Source organism: Melozone crissalis, unplaced genomic scaffold (assembly GCF_028551555.1).
Source record: "Melozone crissalis strain CALT ecotype California unplaced genomic scaffold, PUWL_Pcris_2 ptg000036l_1, whole genome shotgun sequence".
Taxonomy (NCBI): domain Eukaryota; kingdom Metazoa; phylum Chordata; class Aves; order Passeriformes; family Passerellidae; genus Melozone; species Melozone crissalis.
Window position 1 is genome coordinate 11,142,873 of NW_026535814.1, and position 27,865 is coordinate 11,170,737.

General features: G+C 40.1%; 2 protein-coding genes across 3 annotated transcripts in view; one reads left to right on the forward strand and one right to left on the reverse strand.

The window, feature by feature from the left end:
• Positions 1-808: 808 nt before the first annotated feature.
• SKP2 (S-phase kinase associated protein 2) lies at positions 809-12,642 on the reverse strand. Of its 2 annotated transcripts, XM_054283544.1 has the most exons (10): positions 12,562-12,642; positions 11,526-11,782; positions 9,926-10,037; positions 9,499-9,642; positions 8,894-9,028; positions 7,554-7,652; positions 5,974-6,101; positions 4,314-4,365; positions 3,571-3,678; positions 809-2,469 (listed from the first exon to the last, which is right to left on the reverse strand). In XM_054283544.1, exons 1-10 carry the CDS (start codon positions 12,567-12,569, stop codon positions 2,256-2,258), a joined length of 1,257 nt encoding a protein of 418 aa, XP_054139519.1. In that variant the 5' UTR covers positions 12,570-12,642; the 3' UTR covers positions 809-2,255. The 2 variants fall into 2 exon arrangements, with proteins under 2 accessions (XP_054139519.1, XP_054139518.1); XM_054283543.1 differs by lacking the exon at positions 12,562-12,642 and having other exon boundaries at positions 11,526-11,862.
• A 102-nt stretch (positions 12,643-12,744) lies between these two features.
• LMBRD2 (LMBR1 domain containing 2) overlaps positions 12,745-27,865 on the forward strand; it is a 30,279-nt gene continuing 15,158 nt past the window's right edge. The window contains exons 1-10 of the mRNA XM_054283363.1: positions 12,745-12,879; positions 19,340-19,566; positions 20,002-20,081; positions 22,217-22,312; positions 23,180-23,347; positions 24,198-24,408; positions 25,895-25,969; positions 26,295-26,408; positions 26,982-27,165; positions 27,507-27,688. Coding sequence (XP_054139338.1) covers positions 19,393-19,566; positions 20,002-20,081; positions 22,217-22,312; positions 23,180-23,347; positions 24,198-24,408; positions 25,895-25,969; positions 26,295-26,408; positions 26,982-27,165; positions 27,507-27,688 — 1,284 coding nt within the window. The 5' untranslated portion in view covers positions 12,745-12,879; positions 19,340-19,392. The remainder of the gene's footprint in view (positions 12,880-19,339; positions 19,567-20,001; positions 20,082-22,216; positions 22,313-23,179; positions 23,348-24,197; positions 24,409-25,894; positions 25,970-26,294; positions 26,409-26,981; positions 27,166-27,506; positions 27,689-27,865) is intronic.

Here is a 27,865-nt window from a genome sequence, read left to right on the forward strand (position 1 = left end):
TTAAGCTATCCTGTGCCTGATTTCAACGTTCAAAAGTGTTTCATGTGCTCAGTTTCTTCTCACTTACTGTTTCAGGTTGTTTTAATGGTTTGTGAGCCTTCATGCAATTACATGTAGTACAGAGACAAATCAATGTAGCAGGTAGGTTTTGTTATGTAGTGTTTAGAGCTACTTATTATTTCCCTTAGGAAAGGTTCAGTTGAGCACCTTGTCCAAAGGGCTTTCATGTCTACTAAAGCTGTCATCATAACTATTAAATAGATATGCAACAGTGATGCTGATCCCCTTCCAACACTGAATCTGGTATGTAAAATTTTTCCTCCTAGTCAAAGGCCTACTACTGTTCCAAATCTGCACAGGGTTTTAAAGCATAGTCTAATAAATCCTGAAAGTAGTTTTGATAACACCCTGTCCTTTAAACCACCACTGCTTGGAGAAATTTCTTTTTGACCCATGACACAAAGTTGGTGGCAAACTAGGGAAAGCACTCTCCCATCTATCAGTCATTCTGTAAAATAAAGCAATTTCTTAGATCTTTATTAAATGCAAAAGAAGTTTCATGGAGTTACATTGTGCATAAGGAGAAGAATTTTCAGTAATGCTGTGCTGCAAGGATTTACTTTTTCTTCTTGAAGTAATTTAAGGTATAATTCTAAGGCAGCAAACTGAGGCAGTAGAATATTCTGTATCCTCCAACTTCCACAAGGTGTGTTGCCCATTTACTCCTTCACAGGGGATACAAACCCATTATTAACATCTGTTACTTATAGTTACACTGTTAAATTTAATAAAAACAAAAAAAACCACCTTAGGTCAAAAAGATAATGCTTTATTTACTATATTCTAGAAGGTCAAGTTAAATATCAAATTCTAGTACTCATACAATCTTTCCATAGTAAGCAATCTGTTCTGCACTACCAGGTATTCATTTCTGAATGCTTTCTCTCAAGAAGCTGTGTCTATGTAAACACCTAAAGTAATATGTTGGCTACTCTTAAAAACATCCATGAATAAATTCAGCTGCTTGCTTACTGCATTCATGGGAAAAACAGCAGCATGTTTATGTCCTAGAGAGAGTCCAAGTTTTGCTAAAACACTTGCTGGAACATTCTAGGCTTATGCATGAGGAAGGACCCTGATAACAGATGCAAATGAAAGGTTTATTTAAAATCATTACCTGTCCCTATCTTTTATTTGTTTTTTTTTTTTCCTTCTTGGACAGTTACTCAGCTTCTCCTATGACTTTAAAATAAAAATCAACACTAGATAATAGTGGTTAGTGATACAAATACAAGAAGAGAAGTGCTACTACAAACAAACTAATATAAAAAAAAAATGTATGTCTCTTGATAGCACCAAAGCATCTCTCCCTTTTAGCATTCTTACACTGTAGTCCCAGGTTCTGGTTTTTGGTCATATCTAGAACTCCTTGAGCCCTCCTCCTGCTAAACTTCTACCAATGTATCAGTTGCACTTAGAAAAGATCTTAAGAGAACGTTTTATCTACGATTAGGTGCACAAAGCTACTAATACGTAATCAGAAAACCCAGGACCGCAACATGAAATAATGGACAACCAGCATCTATTTTTACAGATGCTAATTCTGAACAGGCTACTCAGACTGTATTTGGCAACAAATGAAGGATACTAGAGACAAAAGTTTCATTTGTAGCCTCCTAAATAAAAACTTCACTATAGCTCCTTTATGCTGTTTAACTTGTAAGGTATTGAGCTCTTAGCTGCTTCTGTGTAGATATCCCCAGTTTACTGTTTTCAAGCTTGATTCATTCATCCTGCGGTATCTTTTCTTCAGTCAACATAGCTGAACAGATTTAATACATAGAAGTATTCATTTTGAATTCTGCAAACTCCTTAATAAACCCTACAAAGATTTCTAGCACCTCTGCAAGCTGTTCCAGAAGCTGCAGACAGTTGCTAGAGGCTGACATTACTTATCAATGTAAGTAATTGATTTGTACTTATCAAATCACTTGACAGTGATTTGTTTCATTTTTTTTTTTCAAAGATCCCCTGTAAAAAAGAAAGGCTGAAAGAAATATTCTGTAATTGCTCACAGATCCATAATTTCTAAAGGCTTTAAGTACAAAAAACTGATATAAAATATTATGAAACATTAGGGTGTAAAACCAAGTTAGACAGTAACAGTACTATGATAAAAGGTGCTCCAGCACTTTTTTTTTCCTAAGGAGCTTCAACGCACAGTGTGTCCATGGCATCAAGTGCATTGTACATGATCACAAGAAACTAGGATTTCTCAGTGTCAATCTGCATTTGATGCCCCAAATCTCATGGCTCTTTTTATTGCCAACAGTTGGCCTTGCAATGCTGGTAAAGTGTGAACCATTGATCTTCATGTCGGGTAGTGCTTCCTCGAGGAGCTGCAGGGAGCTGTCAGTGACTATTCCGAATACCTGAAGAGTCTTCAGTGTTCGAATTTCACCAAGCTCTCTAGAAAGAGAGAGAGATAGCAAATTAACCATGAAACTGAAAACATTTTTTGGAGTTTTTCAGCCTGTACCCAAGGTACATAATGCCATTTTTAGTAATTTTTTAGAAGAGGGTGAACTACTTAAGCACATTTTTTATTGAAACTAGTACTCAACACTGATACTTCAGCAAACTGGCTGAATAAGTTACTTTTTTGCCAGTCTCTCTCACAAACTGAAAACAAACTGATTAATCCATTTTCATATCCTTGTACTTAAAAATCTAGAACAAGTGAAGTAAATTGCACAGATGAAGTTCCAGGATGTGGCTCAGGGGATACAAGCCCCTGAGTACCATCAATGAGTCCCCAGTTTGGAGCAATATTTTGGTGAGTAGCCAGACCCAGCTTCTTGATTGCTTTACATTTTCCCAGTCATCATCTGAACTGTGTATCTTACAAGCAAGTACAGGACAAAATCAAAAGGCTGAGGCATGTGCTGCCACAGCAAAGGTTCTTCAGATCCTCATTTTCCTGTTCCTCTCAACCTTTTTTCTTGTCGTGTTGACATCTTTCCTGAAAGTACTGGACTTGAAAGCTTCTATACTAATAAAAGGCAGAAGGACCTCATGAGCAAGTCACTCTTAGCCATATCTGAATCACAATCAATAACTGATGTAAGTGCACACAAAAGCAAATACACACTTAGTTACAGCTTACTAGTCCAGCCAGTACTGTCAACTCTGCCAGCTATTCCAAACCTTCCTCCACACTCAGTCTGACATCAGTCCTGGTCACTGGCAGGACTGCAACCTCCCATGCCAGCAATGAGTACCACTGGTATAATGCCACTAACACAAGACACGAGGCATGCATGGAGCAGCCAGGTCCATGAGTACAGACTGACACCACTGAAAGATTATCTCAGCTTCATTCCAGTCTGGATTCTCAGAGGATAACAGGTTCTAACAGTTGGGTTCTTTTATCTTAGTTTTACTCCTGATTCCTCATACCATTAACTTTTTTGAAACAGTATTTGCAATTCTAAACATAAAATAAAGCAAATTTAAATTAATTCACCCTCTGCATGAACAGCAAACCAAAGCTAATTAGAGGTTACTTACACTAAGGCAGCAGGTGATATTTGGTAACATCGGCTAAGGCACAGGTGTTGTAGGAACACAAGTTGTTTAAAATACTGGAAGCACTCAGGCTTTAACATCATGCTGTCACTGTACAGAGAACACATTAAATAAAATCTTAAGTACACAGCAGCAGTAAATTTGCTATTTTAAAAATTCAGCCAGAGGAATTCACTGAATATCTACTTTTTCTACCACCAAAGTATCTTTTCGCTGACTGTGGAAGCAACCCATCTCTCATGTATGTGCTGTGCATGCGAAGGGGCAGGTGAAGCAGAAGTTTCTCTTCATACAGATACTCTGCAGCAGAACCTGTGCCATGAATAGGCAAGTTCTCCAGAGATTTCAAAATACTGAAAGTGACTAAGTAAAAACCAAAACATACCTTTTTTTACAGTTATATGGCCAAGTACCAAATTAGTATTAGAGATGACTTAAACCCTCTCAGGGATGCTAGGCTAATGAACTGTAGGCATCTAAATATTTCCTTCCTTTCTACCTATCAATTACCATCTCTTGTTAGTTAACAAACCCTGTAGGTACCTGACATTTATGCTGGGGTAACAAGACATCTGCTCCAGATTAGGTCATGTCAGCTAGCAAATCTTTTGTAGGTTTAGCTTGAATAGTATTTTCTGGATGTGCAGTGCTACCTACACAACCCTGCCTCAGTGCTAATCCCCGAACCACAAGGATTTAAGGACTGGCTGCATAGGTTTTCTTACCTGAGATCTAAATGGACAAGCAAAGGACATCTCTCCACCAGCGTTTTCACATCTGAAAAGAGATCACACAGAGTCAGTCCCTCTTTCAGTAGCAAGATGGATGTGCTTTACACAGCCTGCTGATGTCCACACATGTTCATTTATATGTTTCCTACTGGGACCCCACAACTGAAGCACAATTTTTAAAATAAAAGATACATGCTTAAGAGTTAGAGCATACAGTCTGCCTATGAAGATACCTTACATGGACTTCTTTTAACCCCCTGATTTAGTTCAGAGGGTTAAAAGAAGTTCAGAAACCTAGATTTAGTTCAGCAAATTATCCCTAGAAATCAGTTGCATCAACCATCAAATTAGGAAGGCAATAATTCAAATGATATTTTTGTGAAATCTACTGGAGACCTAGTAATGGTGAGCTGCCTGAAATACTTACATGAAGGGGAAAAATAATGAAAATTTTTCACATATCAAATATCCTTTCAGAGCACCAAATCCTTTAGGCATGACCATTTTTACCCACAAAAAGTTCTCATGACAAAAAGTTATGTTTTTTTCTGATTTAAACTAAATTTTTGACTTTCTTTCATTGTCTGCAAGACGCACAGATCAGCTGTAGTTCAGGTATTACCTAAAAGCCATTGCAAGGTGCTCAACAATGTGCAACAGAATTTTGATATTTCAGAATTCATGTGCAGAAACTAAACAAAACAATACCTTGATTATGTACTAAGTCTTATGCCTGATAAATTGCACTGAAACAGAGTAAAGACACTCAGAGAAAACGTCTGACAAATGGAAGAGGTCAGCACATGGTCTCTAATGGTTCAATTAGAGGGACCAAGGTTCAAATTCCTGATGTGGAGAAGATTATGTAGCATATTTGTTTATGAGTTTGGGGCTGAGATAAGAAGATTTGCCTATTTTCCCACAAAGAGACTGCATGAGGGTGCCTGTGTGATGTTTAAATAGAAATGAGAGGTCACCTCCTGTATGTCATCCAACACCCTACTGTCATATTCACTCATTGCAAAATTTAAATTTTCTTTACTAGAAAAGGATTTTCACCCTTTAGCTATGCTCTTTTTCATTTTGATGTACCCTCCCCCAGATCTTGACTTACCTGCATTTTCTATCACCCTCCAATTTAATAGAACTTTTCTTTCTAGAGCTAGTAGCAAGTTAAGTGGTTAAATGTTGATTGCTAAGATTGCCTTCCAAATTAACTCATATCTGGATGTCAGTCTGAAACTCAAGCACGTACTATGACTGCTCTCTTTTAGAAGATGTTTCCAGCAGACACAACATGAGAAGCCTTAAGAAACCCTCCAGATACTGTTCCTGGAGCTAATTCATAGCACACAAAGTCCTGCTTCCGGGACTTACTTCACAAGTAAAGTGAAGAAGCTTTCAGCTGAACAAAAAAATTAGTTTTCACTTGACTGTTCCTAAATTCGGAAGAAAAATCATCTCACCCTTCATGCTGGAGCTAGAACTCTGTAGTAAGAGTCTCTGACAGCAAGAACTTCAAACTATACAGAGCACAAAAGTTACTGTTAGTACATTACTCCTCTATACAAAGAGTGAATGCCAAGCAGAAGAAAATGTAAAGCCTACTGCTTCATCCCATAGTGGGATAAAGGTTTGTCACATTGCTGTTTACCTGCTATTTGTAGATTCTCTCTGTATCCACTTAAATTTAACTGGGTGATCTTTGAAGTAACATGATTGACTGCTGCTTTGACGTGAGTGGCTGTGAATTCACACCAGGACAGGTTCAGCTCCTCCAGCCTACACAGAGACAAAGTTGTTAACAAGAATGGCTGAAATGCAGTTCAAGTTCTGTTATTTTCTATTACACTTGATACTTTTAAAGCAAATACTTGTAACACACCAACTGCCAACTTACTGTATTCATGCCTAGAAATTCATGCCTAAGCACTAATGAATGGAGCAGGTTACCCAGCCAAATCTGTCTCTGGAGATTTTCAAGATCCAACCAGAGAACATCCTCATCCACATGGACAGTGCTAATTTTAGACCCTGGTCTGGGAAAGGGGTTAAAGTGACTTCCCAAAGCCACTTTCAACTGGAATGATTCAGTAATGGCTTAGGAAGTAAAGGCTCTCTCCAGGAACTGCGACAAGGAGACACTGTCTTTTCATTGGGTTTGTGACCTGAATCTGTTACAAATGAACAGATGGTCACATTGAGAGGAAAAACTACCATTCATTATTAGCATTGGTCAGATGACCAATTAATCCTAATTAGCATAAAATAATTCATAGTTTTATATAAACACTGGTCATGCTGTGAGCTCAACTCTCTTTACGTGCTTGATTACCTATAGCCTGTCACCATGGGGCTGGGACAAAGTATTGTTCTGTGTGCAGGTGTTGTAGCTGTAACCAAGGGACAAAGACACAGTGAATGCACAACTAGAGCATTTAGCTGGCACTCTACATAAAATGAAAAAACAGTTAAATTGCCACTAGCATTCCTAGGATCAGATTTGCCATCTGGTATTCACTGCACACTGCACCGACTGCCATCCCCTAAAGAGCTCATGATCTGAGTAATCAGACCAAGCAACAGAAAGATTAAGGCTTTGGCTGCCCACTAACTCGCAATTTGATTAAAAAACATCCTTTCGCAGAAGGAATGATTATGTACATTGTCCTGCAGGTCACAGGGAGTCAGCAGAAAGATTGGGATATAAATCCCGAATTCACTGGGGCCCAGTTCAGTGACGTTCTGTCAGCAGACGGTTTAATCACTGGAGCTGTCAATCTGAACACAGCCCTTCATAAACTAGAAGGTTACTGAAGGATTATTCTACCATGGAAAGGCACAGTGTTCTCTGCTACTCATCCTGTACTCTGACTGCAGAGGGAACTTTGCAGTTCCAAAACACACACTTGGTCTTTGTGAGAATCATATATTATTTTCATTTAAAAAAAAGTCAAATTTACATGATATCAAAGGAACATAAATGGGGTGTACCCAGCCAAGCAGATGATTCAGAAAACCCATGAAAAACTACAAAAGTACATCTTTGTTATTAAAGAAGAAAATAGCTTGATGGGAAGAAATTACCTGATTATTCAGCTAATAAACAACTGTTAGGCATTTAGGACCAAAACCAGGCATATTAAAAAAAAAAAAAACCACAAGAATAACTGGGATGCCCAAGGAAAAAAAAATAATTTGTTTCAGGAATAGCAAAACCTGGTTTTGTCTTACATAGAACAACTGCTCAACATCAGCTCCAAGGCTTCTGCAGAAAACCCTGAGCACCCACAGAGATTTAGTCGTATCAAATTGGGATTTCTAGCAATGCTCCTGTAGAGAGAAGAAAAAAGAAAAATATGATAAAATTTAAATGTTGTAACATTGCTTGCTTTGCTATGATGTGCCTATTTTTAAGACCTAATTTCCTGGACAGGGAATTGTTCATTAAATATGAAGTACTGCATATTTAATCAGCTGACTAACCTGCGTCACTAAGGGCCTAAACTCTGTACTGCATCAAAGCACAACATTAAAAGGGACACTTGTCTATGTATTTGACACTGCTGACAAGTCTGCATATTTATAAACAACGAAGTTTACAAGGAAATGGTTTCTTTTCACCTTCTACTGTTGTATGCCAATAAACATACATCACAGCTTATCAGAGATTACTACAGCTCTACAAAAGACAAAGCAACCATCCCATTTCTGATGTCACCCCTCTGCAAGATGGAGGTTATTCCAGGAAAAAGCCCACATCCAAACAGCATCCCCTGAATGCATTTCTTTGCAAGACTAGAGCACATATGCGGTTAGCAAAACCTGGAATACTCAGTATGCACGTTTGTTCAGAAGGTGATAAAATTCCATAAATACTGCCTGATTAGTACCCAATTTTCTGATAGTTTTAACTGTTACTACTAATAGTATAAAAAGCCAAACTATACTGGTTTATTTTTATTCTGGTTTATTTACTCCCCTCTGTGGAGTGAGGAGAGTATCAGAAAGCCAGGGTCTCTGCCATCTGACCTAGGTGGCACCTCTGACATCTGTCCATAGGTGGCACCTGCACAATCCTGTGGTGTGATAGAACAGGAGGTTGACTACAAACCCATTAGTGTCTTTGCAGCTAACCAAATAACACCTCATCTGCTTGACTGAATCTGTAATCTTCAAGGACTTCATAAGTTCAATAAAAAAGTGAGCAACAGTGCAGAAGCACAATGGGTACCTGGTGGGAGAGCTACTGAGAGCCCTTGGAATAGAAAAGAACCTACACACCAAACACAAAGCTCTCTTGGGAGCAAAAAAACGGAAAAATAAAAGTAGCTCTGCTGTACAGCTCAGCTGTGGGAATATAAACCACAGAGAGGTGAGCAGTTTCTCCAACCTCCTGCTACTCTGGGGAATTGGGAGGAAAAAAAACCCCAAAACTAAATGGCCACCTTAAACTAGTCATTTCAAAATGCACCCACAATGAACAACTTTCCACTGCATTCTTTCATTAGCCTGCACAAAATAATGGCACCGAACAGAAGGCTTTACTGAATATTCCCAAACATGTCACTCACTTGATGATGCTGTCAGAAAGCACTAGACCCTCCAAGCTGAGGTTCTGCAGCTTTTCACACAGACAGAGAATACTGTGGAGGTCTGCAGCAGACACTGTGCAGTTTGACAAATCCAGGTGTTGAATTTTAAGAAGACTAACAAAAAAAGAGAAGGAGAAAGGTTACTAAAAGTGCATTAAAACATGCTCCATAAATTCCCCACATCACAAACATACCCCATACACTAAAAGCATGCACAATTTGCAGAAAATTTTTCTACTGATTCCTCATAACATCTGAAAGTTTATCCTGCTGGAGTTTAATGATTTTTTGAGTGTACCACATAAAAATGCTGCAGATGATGATAATTCAGGTCTCTACAAGAGAGAAACTGCAAGGGTGGTGCTTGATATTGAAAAAAAACATCACATCAACTTGGTTTTAAATAACTGACAGGTGACTGCAGATCCTCCTTTTTCAACACATGCCTAACCACTGATCAGCTCGTCCACACTCCAGACACAGCACAAACACTGCTGCTCATTGCTATTACCTTAAAACCAAAACCACGCAGACTGAATATCTGAGACAGTTTCAGGATTCAGAAGATGCAGAAAAAGCCTTACTTGCTTGTTTTAAACAACGGATCCCCAATGCAAGACCTCGGGCAGCGGAACACAGTAACGCCTGCAGGCAACAACTGTCCAAGCACTCCTGGCAGCAGATTCCCACCAGTCAAATCAAGAGTCTGCCAGAGAGATTCATCAAATCTGGGGGAATGAATATTACTTGTTAGTGAGTTCAAATGGGTAACAGGTCAAAGCTGTGGGTAGAACCACAGAAAGTTTCTGGTGTCAAAAACAGGCAGAGAAGGGAAAGCTATTAAACAGACTACAAGAATGTTAAAACATGTGAGGCATCTTTTGGTTATACATACCCACATATGGTCTAAATTGAACTATATATGTATAAATAAGATGAGAACCAGACCATTTAATGGTCTATGGAAACAAAGATTTTCCTTAGTACTGAATGAAGAGAAATAGCACTTACGAAAGTCGATGCCATCTCTTGCAAATCATAGAAACTTTCAGTAAATCCTTTAGGGGCAAATAGGCAAAGATTGCCAGAAGCAATTCATCTGGAAGTGCATCCAAAGAAATACCTTTAGGGAAAGAGCAAAGCACATTCTAGTTAAAGCTGGTTCATTTTTGCCTGCTGGTCAGATGCCTTGCTGGGTCTGGTTGTTAAAAGCCCCTCTATGGTTTCTCTGTAGGCTACACATCAGCCTACATCAGGCATCAGCCCCACTATTCATCTCCCGTGCAGCTCATCACTGCAGGATGACATTTTTACCATCTTTGCCTAGGCACAACTGGTAAATGCAAATGTTCCTGTAATAGTCACTGTATACACAGTAAGGCCATGGACACTACTCACATACTCACTTAGGGAACATGAGCATCTTAGTTACTGCCTTTGTTACCTAATGCTTGTATGATTCTCTGGGTTTTTTTCCCCCTCAGCCAAAATGCCTGCTCTTCCTATGCACACAAGGGTCCCAGAAGGGAACTCAAGGTAAGCTATGCTTCTGTGTGATACACAGAAAAGAATTAGGTACTACAAACTGCTTCCTAAAACACACATGCTATCACCACTCCAAGAATTATGTGAAACAATGTGGTACAAATCGCAGCTTCTCTCAGGGCCCCAGAAGGTGTCATGATTCACATGGGAGATTTCTGGATGGTGGAGCTCAGTAACAGCTGCCCTTGACCCAGCACTGCATCTTACATAGAAACAGGAATGTCTGAAGGCGCTTCCACCTTCTGTATGACAGCATAATGTCTGGAGAGAGCTGCTTATTTATTTTGCATCCCATACTCATCCAGACTAAAACCACATTTTGACACCAGGGAAAGGAACCCAGTATCCTATGACATCCCTTTCAAGAGTCCAAGAGCCCTGCTCTCTCCCTTTCCAGCCCTGCAGGCTTCCAGCCTCTGATGTGCTTTCCCTGTAGCTCTCTGGCACAGTCCCTCACGTTGCTTGCTTCCATCAGGAGCTGGAACACTGCTGGCACACCTCAGCCTGCACTCTTTACCTACCCTTCTCCTCCTGCCTCCAAACCGGTAATTTTTGGATTGACTTTGGTTTTAAACTGATTGATTTTAGCTTATTTTTTCTCTGTGTGCTTTAACCATCTGGTAACTAGAGTGAATGTTGCCGACAAACCTTTTCATTAAACCTACTTTTGCTGCCTATTCTTTGAGCGACCTTAAAACATTGATTCACAACACAGCCCTGCTGGTTCAAAGTGCCACCTGTGTCCCACAGACAAGAGCAAAAAAGCACAGGCACATGCAGGACAACCCCCCAGCACGCACACACACATATACAGGTGCTCATGGGGTCAGGCAGCAGAGAACCATGGTTTTAACAGATTACAATTCTGGAGCCAGACACACCACCTCGGCTTAAAGGCACACATAAAAGAGGATTTATCACCCCAAGCCTGAAAGCCACTAGATCTAAAAGTGCCATTCTGCTGGGTAAGAGCAAAAGAACTAAACACTAAAGCAGGGTGGACTTGTGATGCCCACTCTCCATCTCTACCAAAGGGCAAGCAGAACCTAGGACAGGGGGACAGTACCTGACTCTGCCTCTCGGAGCAGCCATGGCCGGCGCACGATAACAAAGTCCTTTTCGTTGTCCTTCACCTTCTGCCTTTTTGGAGGAAGACAGGGTGACGACACCAGCAGGTCCTGTGGTGTGTTTTCATTACCCAGCTTGTCTTTCTTAAGGGCCGACACTCCCATACCCGAGAGAAGCTCCGAGGTCTTGCCGGGGTCCCATTCCAAGCTGGTCGAAACATTAGTGCTAGAGGATGGGATCTCCTGGAGGTGCTTTCTGCAGACACAGCAAAACCCAGAGGCTCTGAGGGTACTGCCAGACTTACACCAAACACAGGATGGGGATCCTTGAAGCATTTCAGTCACTCGCACGCCACATCCATACACATGGCGACTAAGTGCGGGATCTGCGGGCGCTGGAAGCACAAGCAGCGGCCACAGCGCAGGCGTGTGCTCGCTCTGGCAGGCTTTGGGGAAGAGCCCGCCAGGGATCGAGCGCGCCCCGCTCCCGGATGGGGCGGGCGAGGGGCCGGGGAGCGGGGCCAATGGAGGCGGCGGGACACGGCAGCCTCCCAACACCACCGAACCCGGACACGGCCGCGACGGCACCGGGCAGGACCCGCGCACGGCGGGGCGGCAGCGCGGGCAGCGGGACGGGATGCCCGGGCAGGCGGCGGAAGCTTTCCCCGAGGCCGGGAGAGAGGCGGCCCGGGGACCCCGGGGATCCCGCATCCCCGCCAGTCTCAAGGGCAGAACCCCCGCTCCCCCGGGAGCACCCGCGGGGCCGCACACACACCTTCGATCCCGGCACCGCTCCCACAGCCAGGAGCTCCCTCCCGCTCCCCCGGGTTCCACGGCCGCTCCCGAGGCTCCCCCGCGCGGCGCCTCAGCCATCCCCGCATAGCCGGGCCGCCCAAGGGGATCTGCGAGGGCTCACACGCAGCCCCGGCGCCACGCGGCTCCCGCGCAGCCCAGCAGCGGTACTCATATGCCCGTATCCCGGCGCATTCCCGGGTCCCCGTGCCCCGGTGTTCCCGCGTCCCGGCGCTCCCGTACCTGTACATGGCGCTGGGAGGCCCACGCGCGCCGCCGCGCGCCCCGCGCCTTTCAGCACCGCGCCATCCCGGCGCCGGCCGGAAACCGCAGTGGGGGGGGGAATCGCAGAGGCTGCTGGGAGCTGTAGTTCGCAGTCCTGTGCCCGCCCGGAGGCGGGGCCGTGCCGGGCCGGCGGGCGGCGAATGGCGGCGGCTCCGACGCGGAAGGAGCCGGGAGCGGCGGCCGCTCCTTGCGCCACGCTCTGAGCCCGGTGCCGGCCGGGATGGCGGGCGGCGGAGGCCCGCGGGGGACGCGACGCTGAGCGGCGGCTCGGCCGTGGTGAGACGGCGGCGGGCGGGACGCAGGGCCGGGCGGAGCGGGGCCGCAGTGCCGAGTCACGGCCGGGCCGTTCTCCTGAGCGGAGATGGGAGCCGGGTGGGAAGCGGCAGCCCCCGGGCGCGTCCCCGGTGACAAGGGCGCGGGGGGAAGGGTGGTCGCGGGGCCGTGCTGGGCGAGGGCGCATTCGTTTCCAGGCTCTTATCCCGGGCACTGCCCGCCCGTCAGGGACCCCGGGCACGTAGCGCGGGGCGGTGCTGGCTCCGTGTCCCTGGAGCTGCTCGGTGCTGTGCCGCACAGGCCTGGCGCCGGGGAGCGCTGGCACATTCCAGCGTGGAAGGTTTTCTCTGGGAACACCTGAAGCTGCCCGTGTGTGGCTGATCCTGACCCTCACCGTGCTTATTCCAACCCCGCAGTCTTTTCACACCTTGTTTCACAGCCCGCGGGACTTTCAGCAATGCAGCTCTTCCTGCGTTTTTTTTCTCCCCGAACTGCTTGTTTTGAAATTGGTGGGGATGGAGAACTAGGTCTGAACACACCTACAGCCCCGCTATTAGTCAACCTCTTGCTTGCAAATGCTGTCCTTTGTTTACTGCATAACGATGGAGAGACGCGCCTGTGAAATTGAGGGTGGTAATGGAGCCCGTAGCAAAGAGTACACAGCTTTCGGTCACGTACAGAGAATGAGGTGACTCAAATTAACATCCATGTAATCTTTTAAAAAGTATCCTTTAAACGTTTCCAGTTTTAGCTTAAGTCACGGAACAGTTGTTCAAAGATTATTTAAGCAGAAAATCAGATGAAAAAGAGGTGGAGTTTTGGTTTAAAAAAAAATCTGAGTTTATTTCACCTTTTCTGCAGCCCCTCTTTTCGCTGCGAATCATGTCACTCTTCTTCATTAATGCATGGGTAATCAAAAGATGGTTTTGTGGAAAATGCCAGTGTTTTTTACAGTCTGGAAATTAACAAATAGTGTGTTTATCTGAATGCAGTGTTGGGGCAGCAGTCATGTGACCGCCTTGCTGACACCTGCTTTGTGTCCGTGCATTAGTCTGGTAGCCCAGATAGTGATTTCTGTTCTTTTTTTAGATTCTGCATGCAACTGTACAGTGCTTGTATTTGATTCTGTTTCAGTTCCTCTGATAAGTGAGTTATTTTCTTATATGTGTTATTTTCAGCATACTTCCCTAAACTGTTTGAAAGCTTCAGCCTCTGTGGTATTTATTATATTAAAAATTGGACTCGATGATCTTGGAGATTTTTTGCAACCTTAAAGATTCTGTGATCCTTTGGTAGAGGACAACGCAGCACCATGTAAAACAAATAAGTTTGCTTGCATTTGAACGCAAAAATCTTAATGTTTCTTGGTCAAGCACTTGTCTTGCATTTAGTGCTACTGTATAGAACCTAGTCTCCTGCAAATTCAGAGAGTACTGCTATTTTGGGTGGTATCAGCACAGCATTTTATTTTTTTTAAATTAGAAGATAGAAAACTTGTTTCCCTAAACATCGAACTATTATGGATTAAATATCAATCGGTCCGTATCAATTAAATATTTAGCCAATTTAAAATTTTTCTTCATTACAAAATAGTTGTACTGACAGGTACTAATAAAGTGTCAGTCAGTACACAGACTGACGAGTGTGTCCTAGAAGAGCAAAGCCATGCAAATTGCTTTCTGCACTAATCTCAGACGTTGTTTCTCTCAAATAGTGCAATCAGATAATTTCTCTGGTTTTCTTGGGCAGTTTGTGGCTATTTTATTTCTTTAGATAGCTTTCTGACTGTGCAGAGATAAAGAACTCTTTGTTGTCTCTTTATAAATACTTACTATTTCCCCCAAGCTGTAAGGGCCAGTGTGTAGTAATAAAGTAAACAGAAAAACTCAAACCAGCCAAAGAAAAAAACCAAACAAAACCCACGATGCCCCCCCTCCCCTAAACCTGAAACCAACCTAAAAGAAACCCCCACAACACCCTATGCAGACTTGAATACTGAAATAGCTGAAGGGACTACTTGTGTCGTTTCTTTGCCTCTTGTTCTTCTCTGTTTATCAGTTCTGAAATAGTAAGTTAGCCCATTTTGTTGTTTTAAGAAGGAAGTATCAAGGATCCTTGGTGTGGGGCAGTTCTGTCAGTACTAAAGGCTGTAGTCTGCTCCTGCATGTCTGTAGAGCGAAGTCTTTCTTTATGACTCTTAGCAGCATAATTCTGCTGAGCAGGGCAGGCTTCAGAAACCAAACACTGGGTTTTTTTGCCAAGTGAAGTGTGCTAGTAATAAGAATATATAATAAGAACTAGCGGATTATTCTCTGACAGAAAGGCAGAAGGTCATCATTGAGCTGGCCATTGATATATTGCTGGAGATGGCAGCTTTTGTACTTGCAGGTGAGCTGGGAATTCAGCTTGAGGTGGCAGATGCTGTTGCCCAGATATATAATTTTTCTATGTTAAGGCTCTCAGTTCTGTTGCTAACTGTCTCTGATAATCCCTTTCATAGCTTGGTAGCTTTTTTGGTGACAGATTTTCTCCAGACAGATGCAGTTATGATCTTTAAAAATACAAAGTAAGTGTTCGGTTTTTCAGGTGTTTCAGCTGAAATATCCAAAATGTCTAGAAATGTAGCTTTTTCAAATTAATTTGATCTCTACCTGAGAATGCTTGAAGAATGATAAAAAAAGTCTTTAGTATTGTAGAAATGTCTGGGGTACCAGACAGGAAAACCAGAAGCATGGTGGCTGTCTTTAGTAGTAATCTTTGAAGGACAGGCGGAGCTACAGATAGGCAGATTCCTCTTCTTTTTGAATTCCTGAAAAAAAATTTGGTGCTAAAGCTATTTGTTAGTACATAGAATATAATAGGTGAGTAAAAGACAGCATCAGTTTGTCAAGGACAAATAGTTGAAGTTATCTAATCTATTTAAGTAATGACTTAATATGACTTGTATACAAGAGGATCAGTTTATAATCTTATATATTGCTTAGTAGGACTTTGATTGTTCCTTAGGATGTTTTTCCTTGGGAAGCAAAGCTGGGAAGAGCCACTATTGTGGCTGAGGAGGCCATTCCCTTGTCAAATACTTCTAATGGTTTTCAGAGTTCCCCTAATGAAATAGTACGGTGATTAAAACTATAGAAGGCACAAAACTACCAGAGATTTCAGGTCTTTCTGAAAGTGGTAGTGTAAATCAAAATACCTTAAAGATTTGGAAACTTGCGAGGGGGGGAAACGGATACAGCTGAGCAGAGTTTTGTTCCTGTGTTAAGCAGGAGCAATCAACCACAGAAATACAGGATAGAGAAGTAGTGTTGTGTTTCCTGGAGGGAAAGAATTTGGAGGCCGTAAGAAAGCTGAATTTGTGAAGGAAACATCCTATTCCTATTTATACTTTTTAGTAAGGCATGTGAAGCAGTGTTTAACATCTGTTCAGGCCTCCCCAGGTGTTTTGTTGGGAGACTGGTGGAATCCTTCACAGATATTTACTCTTTCTAGCCCTTCTTTAGGACTATAGTACTGAGGTGTCTTTGGTAAATTTGGTGCTGCATTAAAGCTCTAACAAAGTATGGGGTTTTTCATTCTCTGCTGTTTCATTTAGTAACCTGAGATTTTTGTACCAGGCAGAGTAGTTCATTTGTAATGTAGATGTTGTGAGCGCAGTTACTCTCAGGTTGGCAGGGTAATTTAATACTGTTGATATTAGGGAGTCTGTCATATAAAAGGAATTAAGCCTGAACTGAGCCCTTTATGATGCATGTAGTGTTAGTAGCTGGGTAAAATTAAGAACTTAGCTGATTTTGTCTGTGTCTGAAAAGAAGCAGGAAAATCCTAAGCCAACACAAGAGCATGTCCTTATGTTTTATTGGTTAAGTTGCACTTCTCGTGCCAGTGTTTCAGCTTTTAATCTTATTTGTATTAATCTGTAGTTGCGTGGTTGTTCAGAAGCTGAGTATGCCCATAAATACTTCTCCATTCACGGTGAGGGCTCTTGTTACTTTGCCGTTGCTTTAATAGGAGCATCCTCTAAGCCACTGAAGGTTGTACAGCACTAGAGAACCCTCCTGAAGTGGTTATTTCAGGACAAGATTTTTTTTAGTGATTCTGGAATTCCAGTCAGCTGATACTAGGTAGCTGTATGCCAATAGTGAGATGGCTGTCTAAATAAAGTGATGGAGCAGGATGATAGGTAAGAAGCTTACCTTTCTTTGAGCTAACAACCAGGTTCAGTGGCAAGTGCTGCTTTCCACAGGAAGGCATGGCTTTATAGCCTGCAGTAATGTGTTTTAAGGCCTGATTCTAGTAGTACAGGTCTAGATATGTCTGCACTGTTGAGTTGGACTTAGTTTATCAGAAGAGCTCCTCTCAAGCATTGCATTTCTCACTTTGTAGAGTTTCTTCTGTTTAATCTTTCTATGTGGAGAGCTGGTTTTAAATAATTTATATCTAAAAATTTTAAACTGTTATTTTGAAAATGTGTATACAGTAATTCAAAACAACTCTGTTATTAGTCTCAGTCTTTTGAAAAAACAGGCCTTTCTTTTTGTGTTTTGAGATTAAAATAGGAACCAGAGAAGAACATAAAGATGTAGTTTACTGATAAGTGCAAAGTCACTTCTGTCTTTGAAAATTATTTAAGTTGTGGTAGGAATCAATTCCTTCTTTATTTTAGCATATTGAGTACATTTTTATAATACTTCTGCTGGTACCCTTGTGATAGTAGCTGAGTGCAGCATCTTGCACAAAAACTTTTTACCTTGTGTTTTGGTAGAAGCTTTTTAGGTGTGACTGTAATAAAACTTTGTGACTAATGAAGTGCATGCTGTATAATTTTTTTGTTTTACATAGCAAAAGGTGTGGCTGTAATGGGCACGAAAAGCTGCATGCCAGATAGCAGTGCCTTAATGAAGCTGATTCGTAATTGTTTTGTTATTTTTGCTTCTCTGGAATTGGCTGCTATACTGTAAATTGAAAAGACTTTTCTGAGGAAGCAATAATGGTACAATAGAACAGTCAAGAACTTGCTTTGAATAAGTAATTGAGAAATAGGTGAGATATCCTGAGTTTTTAATGTACAAATTATTCAGCTAAAGTAGAGTACAGAAAGATAGTAAGGGGGTGATTTGTCCTAATGGAAGTGTTGATAGTTTGATAAACATGTTTAATGAAAGGCAGAAAAGAGAAAGTGCGTGAATCTTTGACAAGAAACAAGAAGGTAACTTGCTAGGGAGAAAAAAGGAGTCACAGAATAATTGTTCCTTTTTGTCCTCAAGGTAGTAATGGCATCACAAACTTTAGAGGTTTTTTAGTGTAAATAAGAGAGTTTTCCCTACATAGTGCCCTGAAGCTTAATAGAGCTGCTTAAGCAGTTTACTGAGAAATTAGTAGAAGAAATGCTTCACTTTACCAAGTTCTAAAGAGATTTAAAAATAAGTAGAGGGGAATTTCAGTAATAGCATTTCTTTTAGATCTCCAGGAAAGTGAAAGTACTGGAAGTCTTAACAGCAATGCCATAGCAAAAACTATTTCTCTTAAATCAAATCAGCGAAATGTCAATCTTGATGGAGAGACAAGTCGGACTGGCCAGAGTAATAAACTTTTTTTTTTAATAATGCATAAAATGCCTGTGATAAAATGATGCTTATTCAAAAGGTCTGAAGCAGTTTAAATAAAAATGTAGCAAGTCAGTGAAATTTTCTGTAGTGGATTTGTGCAGCTCACTGTCCATTTGTATCATAGCTTGTCTGTATGAAGCAATATGAACTTTCTTACAGCAGTCCTGACTGTAACAGAGTAAGTAAACACAGAAGGACAAGCAAAGGAAAAATACGTTATGGCGAACTATACCAAATGAATTGAGACCCTTGTTTCTCTGAATAGCACCGGAGGAGTAGGAAGGTGAATTGAAATTCTTGAAATTTCAAACCTCAAAGAGGTGCAATCCAAGTAGACTAACACATTTGTTGCTGCATTTTTATGCTCTATTAACTCTTACGTATAGATTTTAAATATGTATTTGAGGTACACTGCATTAAAATGTTGTTCATTAGCTATCCAGAAATACTTGATTTAAATATTTAACCCTTTGTAGAAATTAGTTGATTGCTTCTAAAAGGAGAAATAAAGAGCAGAATAGATTTTCATCTTGAAATTTGTCCTGGACCTAGAGTTGGGCTAGTAGTGTATTTAAGGACAGAGATTTGCCTCCTGGATCTATTGTATATCAACATGATGACCAGGAGTTTCTCTAATATGTTGCTGGAAATAACAGCATTGGAATGACATGTTTTGTTTTCTTCAGAGGGCTTCAGGGCACCTTGCTGAAAATCTTTGGTTTTGTCTGATAAGAATCCTGGTCATGTGAAGTATGAAAAGTTGGTTAACATGTTCAAAGTGTCCATTGAACAACTCTTCTGTGTAAATATCTTCCAGAGGTTTTAATGTAATTGAATTTCTTTTTGTCTTGCAGTTTTGATCTGCTTTCCCAAGTGCTTGTGGTGTGGCTGGGGCCAACATTTAACAATGAGTGGTGCAGCGTTGGGCCTCGAGATAGTGTTTGTCTTTTTCCTGGCCTTATTCCTACTTCACCGGTATGGAGACTTCAGGAAACAGCACAGGCTGGTGATCATAGCAACATTATTGGCTTGGTATCTCTGCTTCCTGATTGTGTTCATACTGCCTCTGGATGTCAGTACGGTAAGAAACGTGCAGGACTTCCGGCTTAATTGCGTCAAATGTTTCTGGTATTTCTCTGAAGTAGTGATTGCGGGAGACCATCTCTCAGAAACACCAAAGAAATCTTCCATGTAGTATCTTAATAAATTAAACATGACAATGCCTTGTGTTCATAATTAATTTCACTTTTTGTTGGTCTCATCAGATAACAAATCTATTTTGAACATTTAAAATTTCATCATTTGTTTGTAACAATTTTTTTATCTGTTTAGGCAGCATAAGGACATTGTCAGCATTTTACTTACTTGACTGCTGATTGTATGTTGATTTGAATGTTTATTGGTATAATTCATTTCAAATGTAAACCTGGAGTACAGGAAATGTTTTTAAAATCAGACTTACTACTTTTAAATAAGTATTTTACCTCTTTGATCACTTATATAAATTGTCTTTTAGACTATCTACAATCGATGCAAGCTTGCGGTTAACTCCAGTCCTGCAGAAAGTAATGGCTCTTACGTTACTCTTGCTCCAAGGTATGAACTACATGTTTTTTTCTTTAGACTGTATTTTATTATTTTCTTTTTTTAATTGATAGCATATTGTGTTTTTAATACTGATGAATAACTATTATCTGTGTGATGAAAATTTTGAAGTTTGTAAATACACAGGACAGTGAAAGAAAAGGTGATGAAAGCTGGATCTTTATCTACTGAGAATAATTACATAGTAATTATTTAGTAGTTCTAGGTGATTACCCAACTATTCTTTTTTAATGTCACTAGATTTCCTTTTTCTTATTAAGGCAACAGGACTAAGCTTTTTGAGTAATCCTGGTTATAAGGAGAGGCTTTGATGAATGCTTGCCCTTTACGATCTTAAAGACTTTAAACCTGAAAATCTAATTTTATACCATATGGATGAAATCAGCTGCTTGTCTTATATGTCAGGGACATATCTAATTGTTTCTTATAATTACTTATATATGGTAATTGCATTTATCTGAAATGTGCTGCATTCCACCAAAGTAATGGTAGCCTGCTAGGGGTGTCCTGGCAGAAAGAAAGCAATCCCTAACCATGGAGAAGTGGACTAATGTGGGCTCTTTCCATGGCTGCTCATCCCTTAGTCTACACTGGCTGTTTCCCTGTGTTACTGTTGTGGGCAGTGTCGTTATCTGTAAGATGATCTGAGCCTTTAACATATCAGCTGATATGTCTGTGCAAAGTCTTGCCAGTCTTGCTGCCCCAAAGAAGAGCCTGGAAAAATGGTGAAATGACAGTCACACAATATTGCACCCTATTCTTAGGACCACCAAGTGGATGTTAATTAAACCTCTTTAATTATATACACAATTTGAAAACTATTCAGTAACCTTTCAATTTACCTATAGCTTCAGACTAAAAAAAACTTTTTTTCTTAGAATCACAGAATGATTTGGGTTGGAAGGAACCCTAAATATCATCCAGTTCTAATCATCTTCCAGGAACAGAGACACCTTCCACTAGGTCAGGTTGCTCCATCCAGCCTGGCCTTGAACGCTGTCAGGAACGGGGCACCCACAGCTTCTCTGGCAACCTGTGCCAGTGCCTCACCACCATCATAGTAAAGAATTTCTTTCAAATTCCTGATTTAAACCTGCCCTCTGTCAGTTGGAAACCATGGCCCCTTGTCCTGTCACTTTTCCCACATAAAAAGTCCATTTCCTTCCTTTTTATAAACCCCCTTAAGGTACTGGAAGGTGCTGTAAGGTCTCCTGGCACCTTCTCTTCTCCAGGCTGAACACCCCCTGCTCTCTCAGCCTGTCATAGAGGAGGTGCTGAAACCTTTAGTCATACTACCTGTCATTCTATCTTAAGTTGATAATTTTGAAAATATTTAGGCCGTGCACATGAAAACTTACGACTCAGGCTTAACTAGTTTGACCCTGGAAAATACCAATTATTTCTCATTAGGTAATCTCATCTAAGTTGACTTTATTGCCCCTTGACTCACCCTTGCTTCATTACCCAGACAGGTGTGTGGAAAAAAAATAAACTGTCTTAGTTTAGATGGACACCTTTTCCTTTGTTCTTTTTCTTTTTCTTTTTCTTTTTCTTTTTCTTAAAAGGACTCATAGGACTTTCCTGTCTTCTGTAGTGAACACTACCTGTCTGAAGAGTATTGGCTTATTGAATCAAAGTTTATATAAAACTGACTTGATCCAGCTGGGTAGCAGAAGAAACAACTAATATGTTCTTTGTATGACTGAGTGCTCTAGATGATAATGATGTGCCTCGATATTTTTTAAAAACCTGCACTAACTAAAATTTAATGCTTCTCTGTTTAAACAAGTGTTCTTTCTGTGCGTGAAATAATTACTACTGAAAACCAACAACTGTAACCTTAAAATGATTTATTGAATAGTCCTCTTCAGTCTTGGAGCTTCTGGTTTTTTTTCCCTAAGTTGTCACGTCCAAATACATTATTTGTGGTTAGGAAAATGATAAATATTTCTAGTGATTATTCAGTTTATGTATTTGGGAGACAGTTGATTGTTGACTGCGTGCTTGAATAATATTGTACTACTTCTATGTTCTTTTCAAAGAACTTCCTAGATAAGAATTTATAGAAGTTGCTTTTTATACTCAGGGCTCTACAACTAACAATAGTCTTCTTTACATTGTAACAGCAAGCAAAAATGTTTCAAACCCTGGAGTTATATTCCTGATGGAATTATGCCAATTTTCTGGCGTGTTGTGTATTGGACGTCTCAGTTTTTAACATGGTAAGTAAGGCAAAAGATTATGGCAAGGAGTATGATGCAGTTCTTAAATGGGCCATCTTAACAGTCATAGCATTCTTTAAAAATGTATATCAGTATGGAAAAGAGCTTTTAAATTGCATATTATCTGCTAGTAGTGAAATTTCGATAATAATTAGTATACTAATTTAGTCATACTTTTTTTTTTCTTGCTTCTGTGGAAGCAACTTTCAGGTGGCAGCCATTTATCCTTGGTTCCCTTTTGTAGTTGAAACTAAGCAATTTACATGTGTAGGTGTTTATGGATAAATTGTCTGAAATAAATGGGTTTTAGGCGGCCAGATACCAAAATAATTCTATTAATAATCTGGGTGATTTTTAAGTAATATTGTAAATTAGTTGGTTTTATCAGATATATTGCACGAAGCTTTAGATAGAACTACAGAATAAAGATTTGTGTATGGGGTTTTGGGTTGTCTGTGCTTTGTGCAATTTCTGATCAATCTGTTATCAGATAATTATTTTTGTAGTTTCAAGGATATCAGGGTTGCTAGTTCATTCTTAGTTATCACAGATTTTTCATAGCAAAGCTAACTGTATTGTTTTTATCTGCAGCTTGTGTAAGGGTTGCCATCAGACAGGTACATCTAGAATAAAAACATCTAAGTAGCTAATTTCTTAGAAGCTTGGGAGTCTTAAAACTTTTAACACCCCTGCCTGGTAACCTGACACTGCTAAAGTTCTTTTTTGGGGAGGTTGGTGGTTTGGGTGTTTGGGAGATTTTTTTGGAGGGGGTTGGTGGGTTTTTTATTTTGTTGGTTTTTGTTTTGTTTTTGGTTTTTTTTTTTCTGATTGGCTGATGTGGTTTTGTTTTGTTTCGTTTTCTCCTAGGATTCTGCTACCTTTTATGCAGTCATATGCTAGATCAGGAGGGTTCTCCATCACTGGAAAGATTAAAACTGCTCTGATTGAGAATGCCATCTATTATGGCACTTACTTGCTGATTTTTGGAGCATTTCTAATATATGTGGCTGTAAACCCAAACTTCAATTTACAATGGTAAGAATAAGGCTGTAAACACTTCCATGAGTTCTAACACAATTGTCATGGATAATTTCTTCTGCTGATGAAATGGGTCTTTCTGAAAAAAACTACTTTTAGTCATAATAATATGCTAGTCAGTTAGAAAATTATGTTAACTTTGTATATGAAATGGGCTTTTTTGAATATTTATGGAAATTCAGGGTTTGATACTCTGATTTTGGTATGTATAGCAGAGGAATCCTCTTGTATTTACAGTGGTGCTTTTTTCTCCATACAAACACATTTGCAAAGTTAGTGCAGAAACTTCCAGTGTTTTCAGAACAACATATTTCAAAAAATTTCCTATGTAGTGCCTCTAAATACTGTAGACTTTAATGGTGAAAAGGAAAGTTAAATAATTGACATCAATAAATTGCTTATAGTCTTCCATACCAGATGGAATAGAAATTCCATCTGAATAAAATTCCTGAACACAATATTATGAATACAAATCTTGGATTCTGAATTTGTTTCTTACAGTGACAGCCATTATGCTATTTTGACCTCACTGTCAGTAGGTTTGGTAAGTTCATGTTGTTTCCTAAGGGAACACATTCCTTTAGGAGAACAGTTTCTTTGGGAACAAACAAACCAATTCTTATCTGCCATCTGTAGTGGGCAGAACAGGAGATACAGGAAAATTGTGGCAGCTTTAAATACGGCCAGGCAGCAGACTGGCTCCAGGCAAAAATCTAGGTGATACCAGAGTCTGTTCCTGTAAACTTGAAAACCACATTGGTACATATTGATACCTCAAGGCTGGTTTCTTGCAGCCAAGATAGGAGAATGTTGTTTGTTTGGGTTTTTTATACTGTTGTTTCCTTAGGAACCAGCTTCAGACTATTGGAATAGCTGCTGCAAACACATGGGGTCTGTTCCTTCTTGTGTTGCTTTTGGGCTATGGTTTGGTGGAAATCCCTCGTTCTCACTGGAATGGGGCCAAGAGGGGTTATCTGCTCATGAAGACTTACTTCAAAGCTGCCAAACTGATGACTGAAAAAGCAGATGCAGAGGAGAATTTAGAGGATATTATGGAGGTAAGTAACTAACTTTGTCTGTGGAAAAAAGTGAAGGCTGCTGTTAGTCATGTGTGAATTCATTGGTGTTGGACACTTGTAGCATGAGCTTACCGTAAAATACCTGCAAACTAAGAAAATTATCATAGTGTGCCCCTTGATAACACTCAATCCTATGCAAAAGGCAAAACAGAAATAGTCCTTGCTGTGACAAACTTAAAAGTAGTAGCAACTTGATAACCATTATTTGATGAGTCTATTCTTTTATTGACACTTTTGGTGTAGTACTGGTCACTAGCAAATAACATTTCAGAATGAGCTTGAATAGGCAGTGTATAGATGTTTCACGAGGGTTAAAATTTGTATTTCTTCTATGCTCTGCTTGCAGTGTATTTCTGGACTCTCAAGAAGAGTTTCCAAATTGTGGGGCCACAATTACATACTCTTTAAGAAGAGAACATATAGATAATTATTTCTTTCAAAGTTTGTTTAGAGACTCTATTGTTAATAGAGTATCAGTGAACAATAGGCTCTACTGTAGTTCAAGAACAGAACGGAAATCTAGCCCTTTGAATAACTATTCGTGGTTCTTCTGCTGGGATACTGTGGCTTGGAATAAAATGTGTGAACTGTTGTAGGATAGGGTGGAAATTCGTTACATGTGTTACATGTTATTTGTACTGACACATAACACAAATAGACTCTTAATCACACAACAGTAATAGAATCTTCATTCATCCATAACAGCATTTAGAAGAAACTGCTAAAACAGTTAAAATATCTTAAGTGGGACATAACTACAAAACTTACTGGAAAATGAACAATGACAACCCTTTTTTACCAGGATAGCACTTAAAACAGATAGAATATTTCCACTGGAGGGCACCAACAACAGTCATCTGATGCAGCTGTCTGAGCATTTCAGAGCTGACCAAAAGTTGAAGCAAATTACTAAGAGCATTGTTCAGATGCCTGGAGAGGGAGATGCTGGTCTCTTTTCCCTGGAAGCCAGTGACAGGATGCATGGGGAAAGCTGTGTCCAGAGAGGTCCAGACTGGACATGAGGAAGCAGTTCCTTACCACAAGGGGAGTGGTTAGTCTCACACTGGAACTGGCTTCCTAAAGTGGTGGTCAGTGCCCTGAGTCAGACAGTGGGACTTATTCTTTATATCCTTTTTATCTGTAACTTAACCAAGAAAGTCTTTTCCATTTCAGCCTTCATGCATAGAAACCAATCCTCCATGTATTTATATAGTTGCATATTTGTACACTGCTGTTCTTTTAAAAAAAATACATTAAGTGTTCTTTACAATACTTCACTTAGCTTTTATGAGATATTTAGTAAAACTATGGCTTTTAGGAAGCTGTATTTTTTTAAGCTTTGATGGCTGACTGGGAGGGCTGCAACTCTTAATTGACCAGTAAAAATTTATAGTTAATGAATTTTTTTTATTGACGTTTTAATATAGCATAGGTAAACTACTCTGTTATTTTTTTCTCTCAACAGGAAGTCCGTAAAGTAAGTGAGAGTATCAAATATAACCACCCCTTGAGGAAATGTGTTGATACTATACTGAAAAAGGTAACCAATTGCTCATCAACCATAATGACTCAGCTGGGAGGATGTTTCTGCACATATAGAATACGTGTACATTACTTTCTTTTGCTCTTAATATAAAATCTCTAGTTGACTTCTGAGTTTCTGTTGAAACTGAGTTGAAATTCTTTGTGAAGTATTTTCTTATGACATATGGAATTATCAGATGTATTTTGACATAGCATTGTAGAAAGAGAGAAAAATGTATGCTTAGAGTGAGCTTTCCAGTTGTATGAAACTTTTGCAAATAATTAGCCAAAGCTGCTTGCTACTCTTTTTTCTCCAAGTTAATTTTCCCTTTTCCTTCCAGTGCCCTACTGAGTACCAGGAAAGAATGGGTAGAAACATGGATGATTATGAAGATTTTGATGAAAGACAGAACAGTTATCCCAGTGAAAAAAATTTGGCCAAACTTCACAAGCAGGTATATTAATAGATGGAAGAATGCCTCGTTTAGGCTGTTGTAGTGAGAGTAAATGCTAGTCAAAGATTTTGAACGCACTTCATCTGGACTGTTGAGTACAGTGGGTTTAAGCTACTTATCAGAAACTTTTCTTGGTGAGAGAATGCACAGACAATTAATATGCCAAGTGATCTAAGTTCTGGATGTGTAAAAGATTATGTTCTTGTGTTGTATCTTGATAAGGTTAAAGCTGTCTGTGAATAAGCCTTATAATGGTTGACTGACAGTGCATTCTGGAAAAGAAATTATAGTAAAAGCTTGATATTTACTGAGATGCAAAAATAAAGAGGTAGGTTGGGAAAAGTAGGATTTACCTGCTACAGATGGTTTGTGATGAAAGAGCTGCAAAACTCAGTAATCATGTATGTAGTACTTCCATAATTTATGTATTTTAGAGAATTACCTACCTGCGTTTTTGAAGATACAGACTTTGCAGTTCTGCAATGCATGTGTTTTCAAGGGATTTTGCAAGAATTTTCTGCCATTTTTTGAAACAAGTACCCTGAAACCCTAATTTCTTGCAATTTATTGTAGGTAATCTATTCAGTGCAGAGGCATCGTCGTACACAGGTCCAGTGGCAAATTCTTTTAGAGCAAGCATTTTACCTGGAAGATGTGGCAAAAAATGAAAGCAGTGCAACTCGACAGTTTGTTCATACCTTTCATTCCCAGGAACCAGAAAATAAAATTATTCAGTACTTCTATACACCAACGGTTGGTAAGTGCTGTCATGCAGGTTTTAGGTATGTTAAAGCATAACTGATACCTTTCTGTAACAAGAACCAATTGTTTTATGTAGGAAGTTCAGCTGCGGCAGAGGGAAGCATGTCTGGATTATTAATGTATTTATGTAATACATAGATACATTAGAAGAGCTATCGGATCCTAATTTATGCTCTTGGCCATAAGACCCAATTTTATTTACAAATTCAGTAGCAGTTACGTTAGAAAGCAATAAAGCAACAGCAAACTTTGAAGCCTTTTGAGAGCGAGTTCTGTTTCTGGTTGTGTAATTCTTATTAACCTGTTTCAGATATGTCTGTGTGTTTGTTTTTCCAGAGTGGTACTGGGAGTGCCTTCTCCGACCATGGTTTTACAGAGCGCTTGCAGTTGTGCTGGCCACGTTCTCTGTAATTGTTGTGTGGTCAGAGTGCACATTCTTCAGCACAAAACCAGTTCTGTCGCTATTTGCGGTTTTCATACAGCTGGCAGAAAAGACATATAATTATATATACATAGAGGTAAGTTTGAGATGGTCACTTGGAAAAAAATACTTTCAGATCAATGGTTATGATAGCAGTAGATAAAATAGATTTTTAAATAAATCTCTAAATAATCTGTCAACTTTCAGAAGGTCTCTAAATGTATGGTACTGAACTTTCTTTGTGCGGAGGAAGTCTGCCTTTTGCCACTTTTTA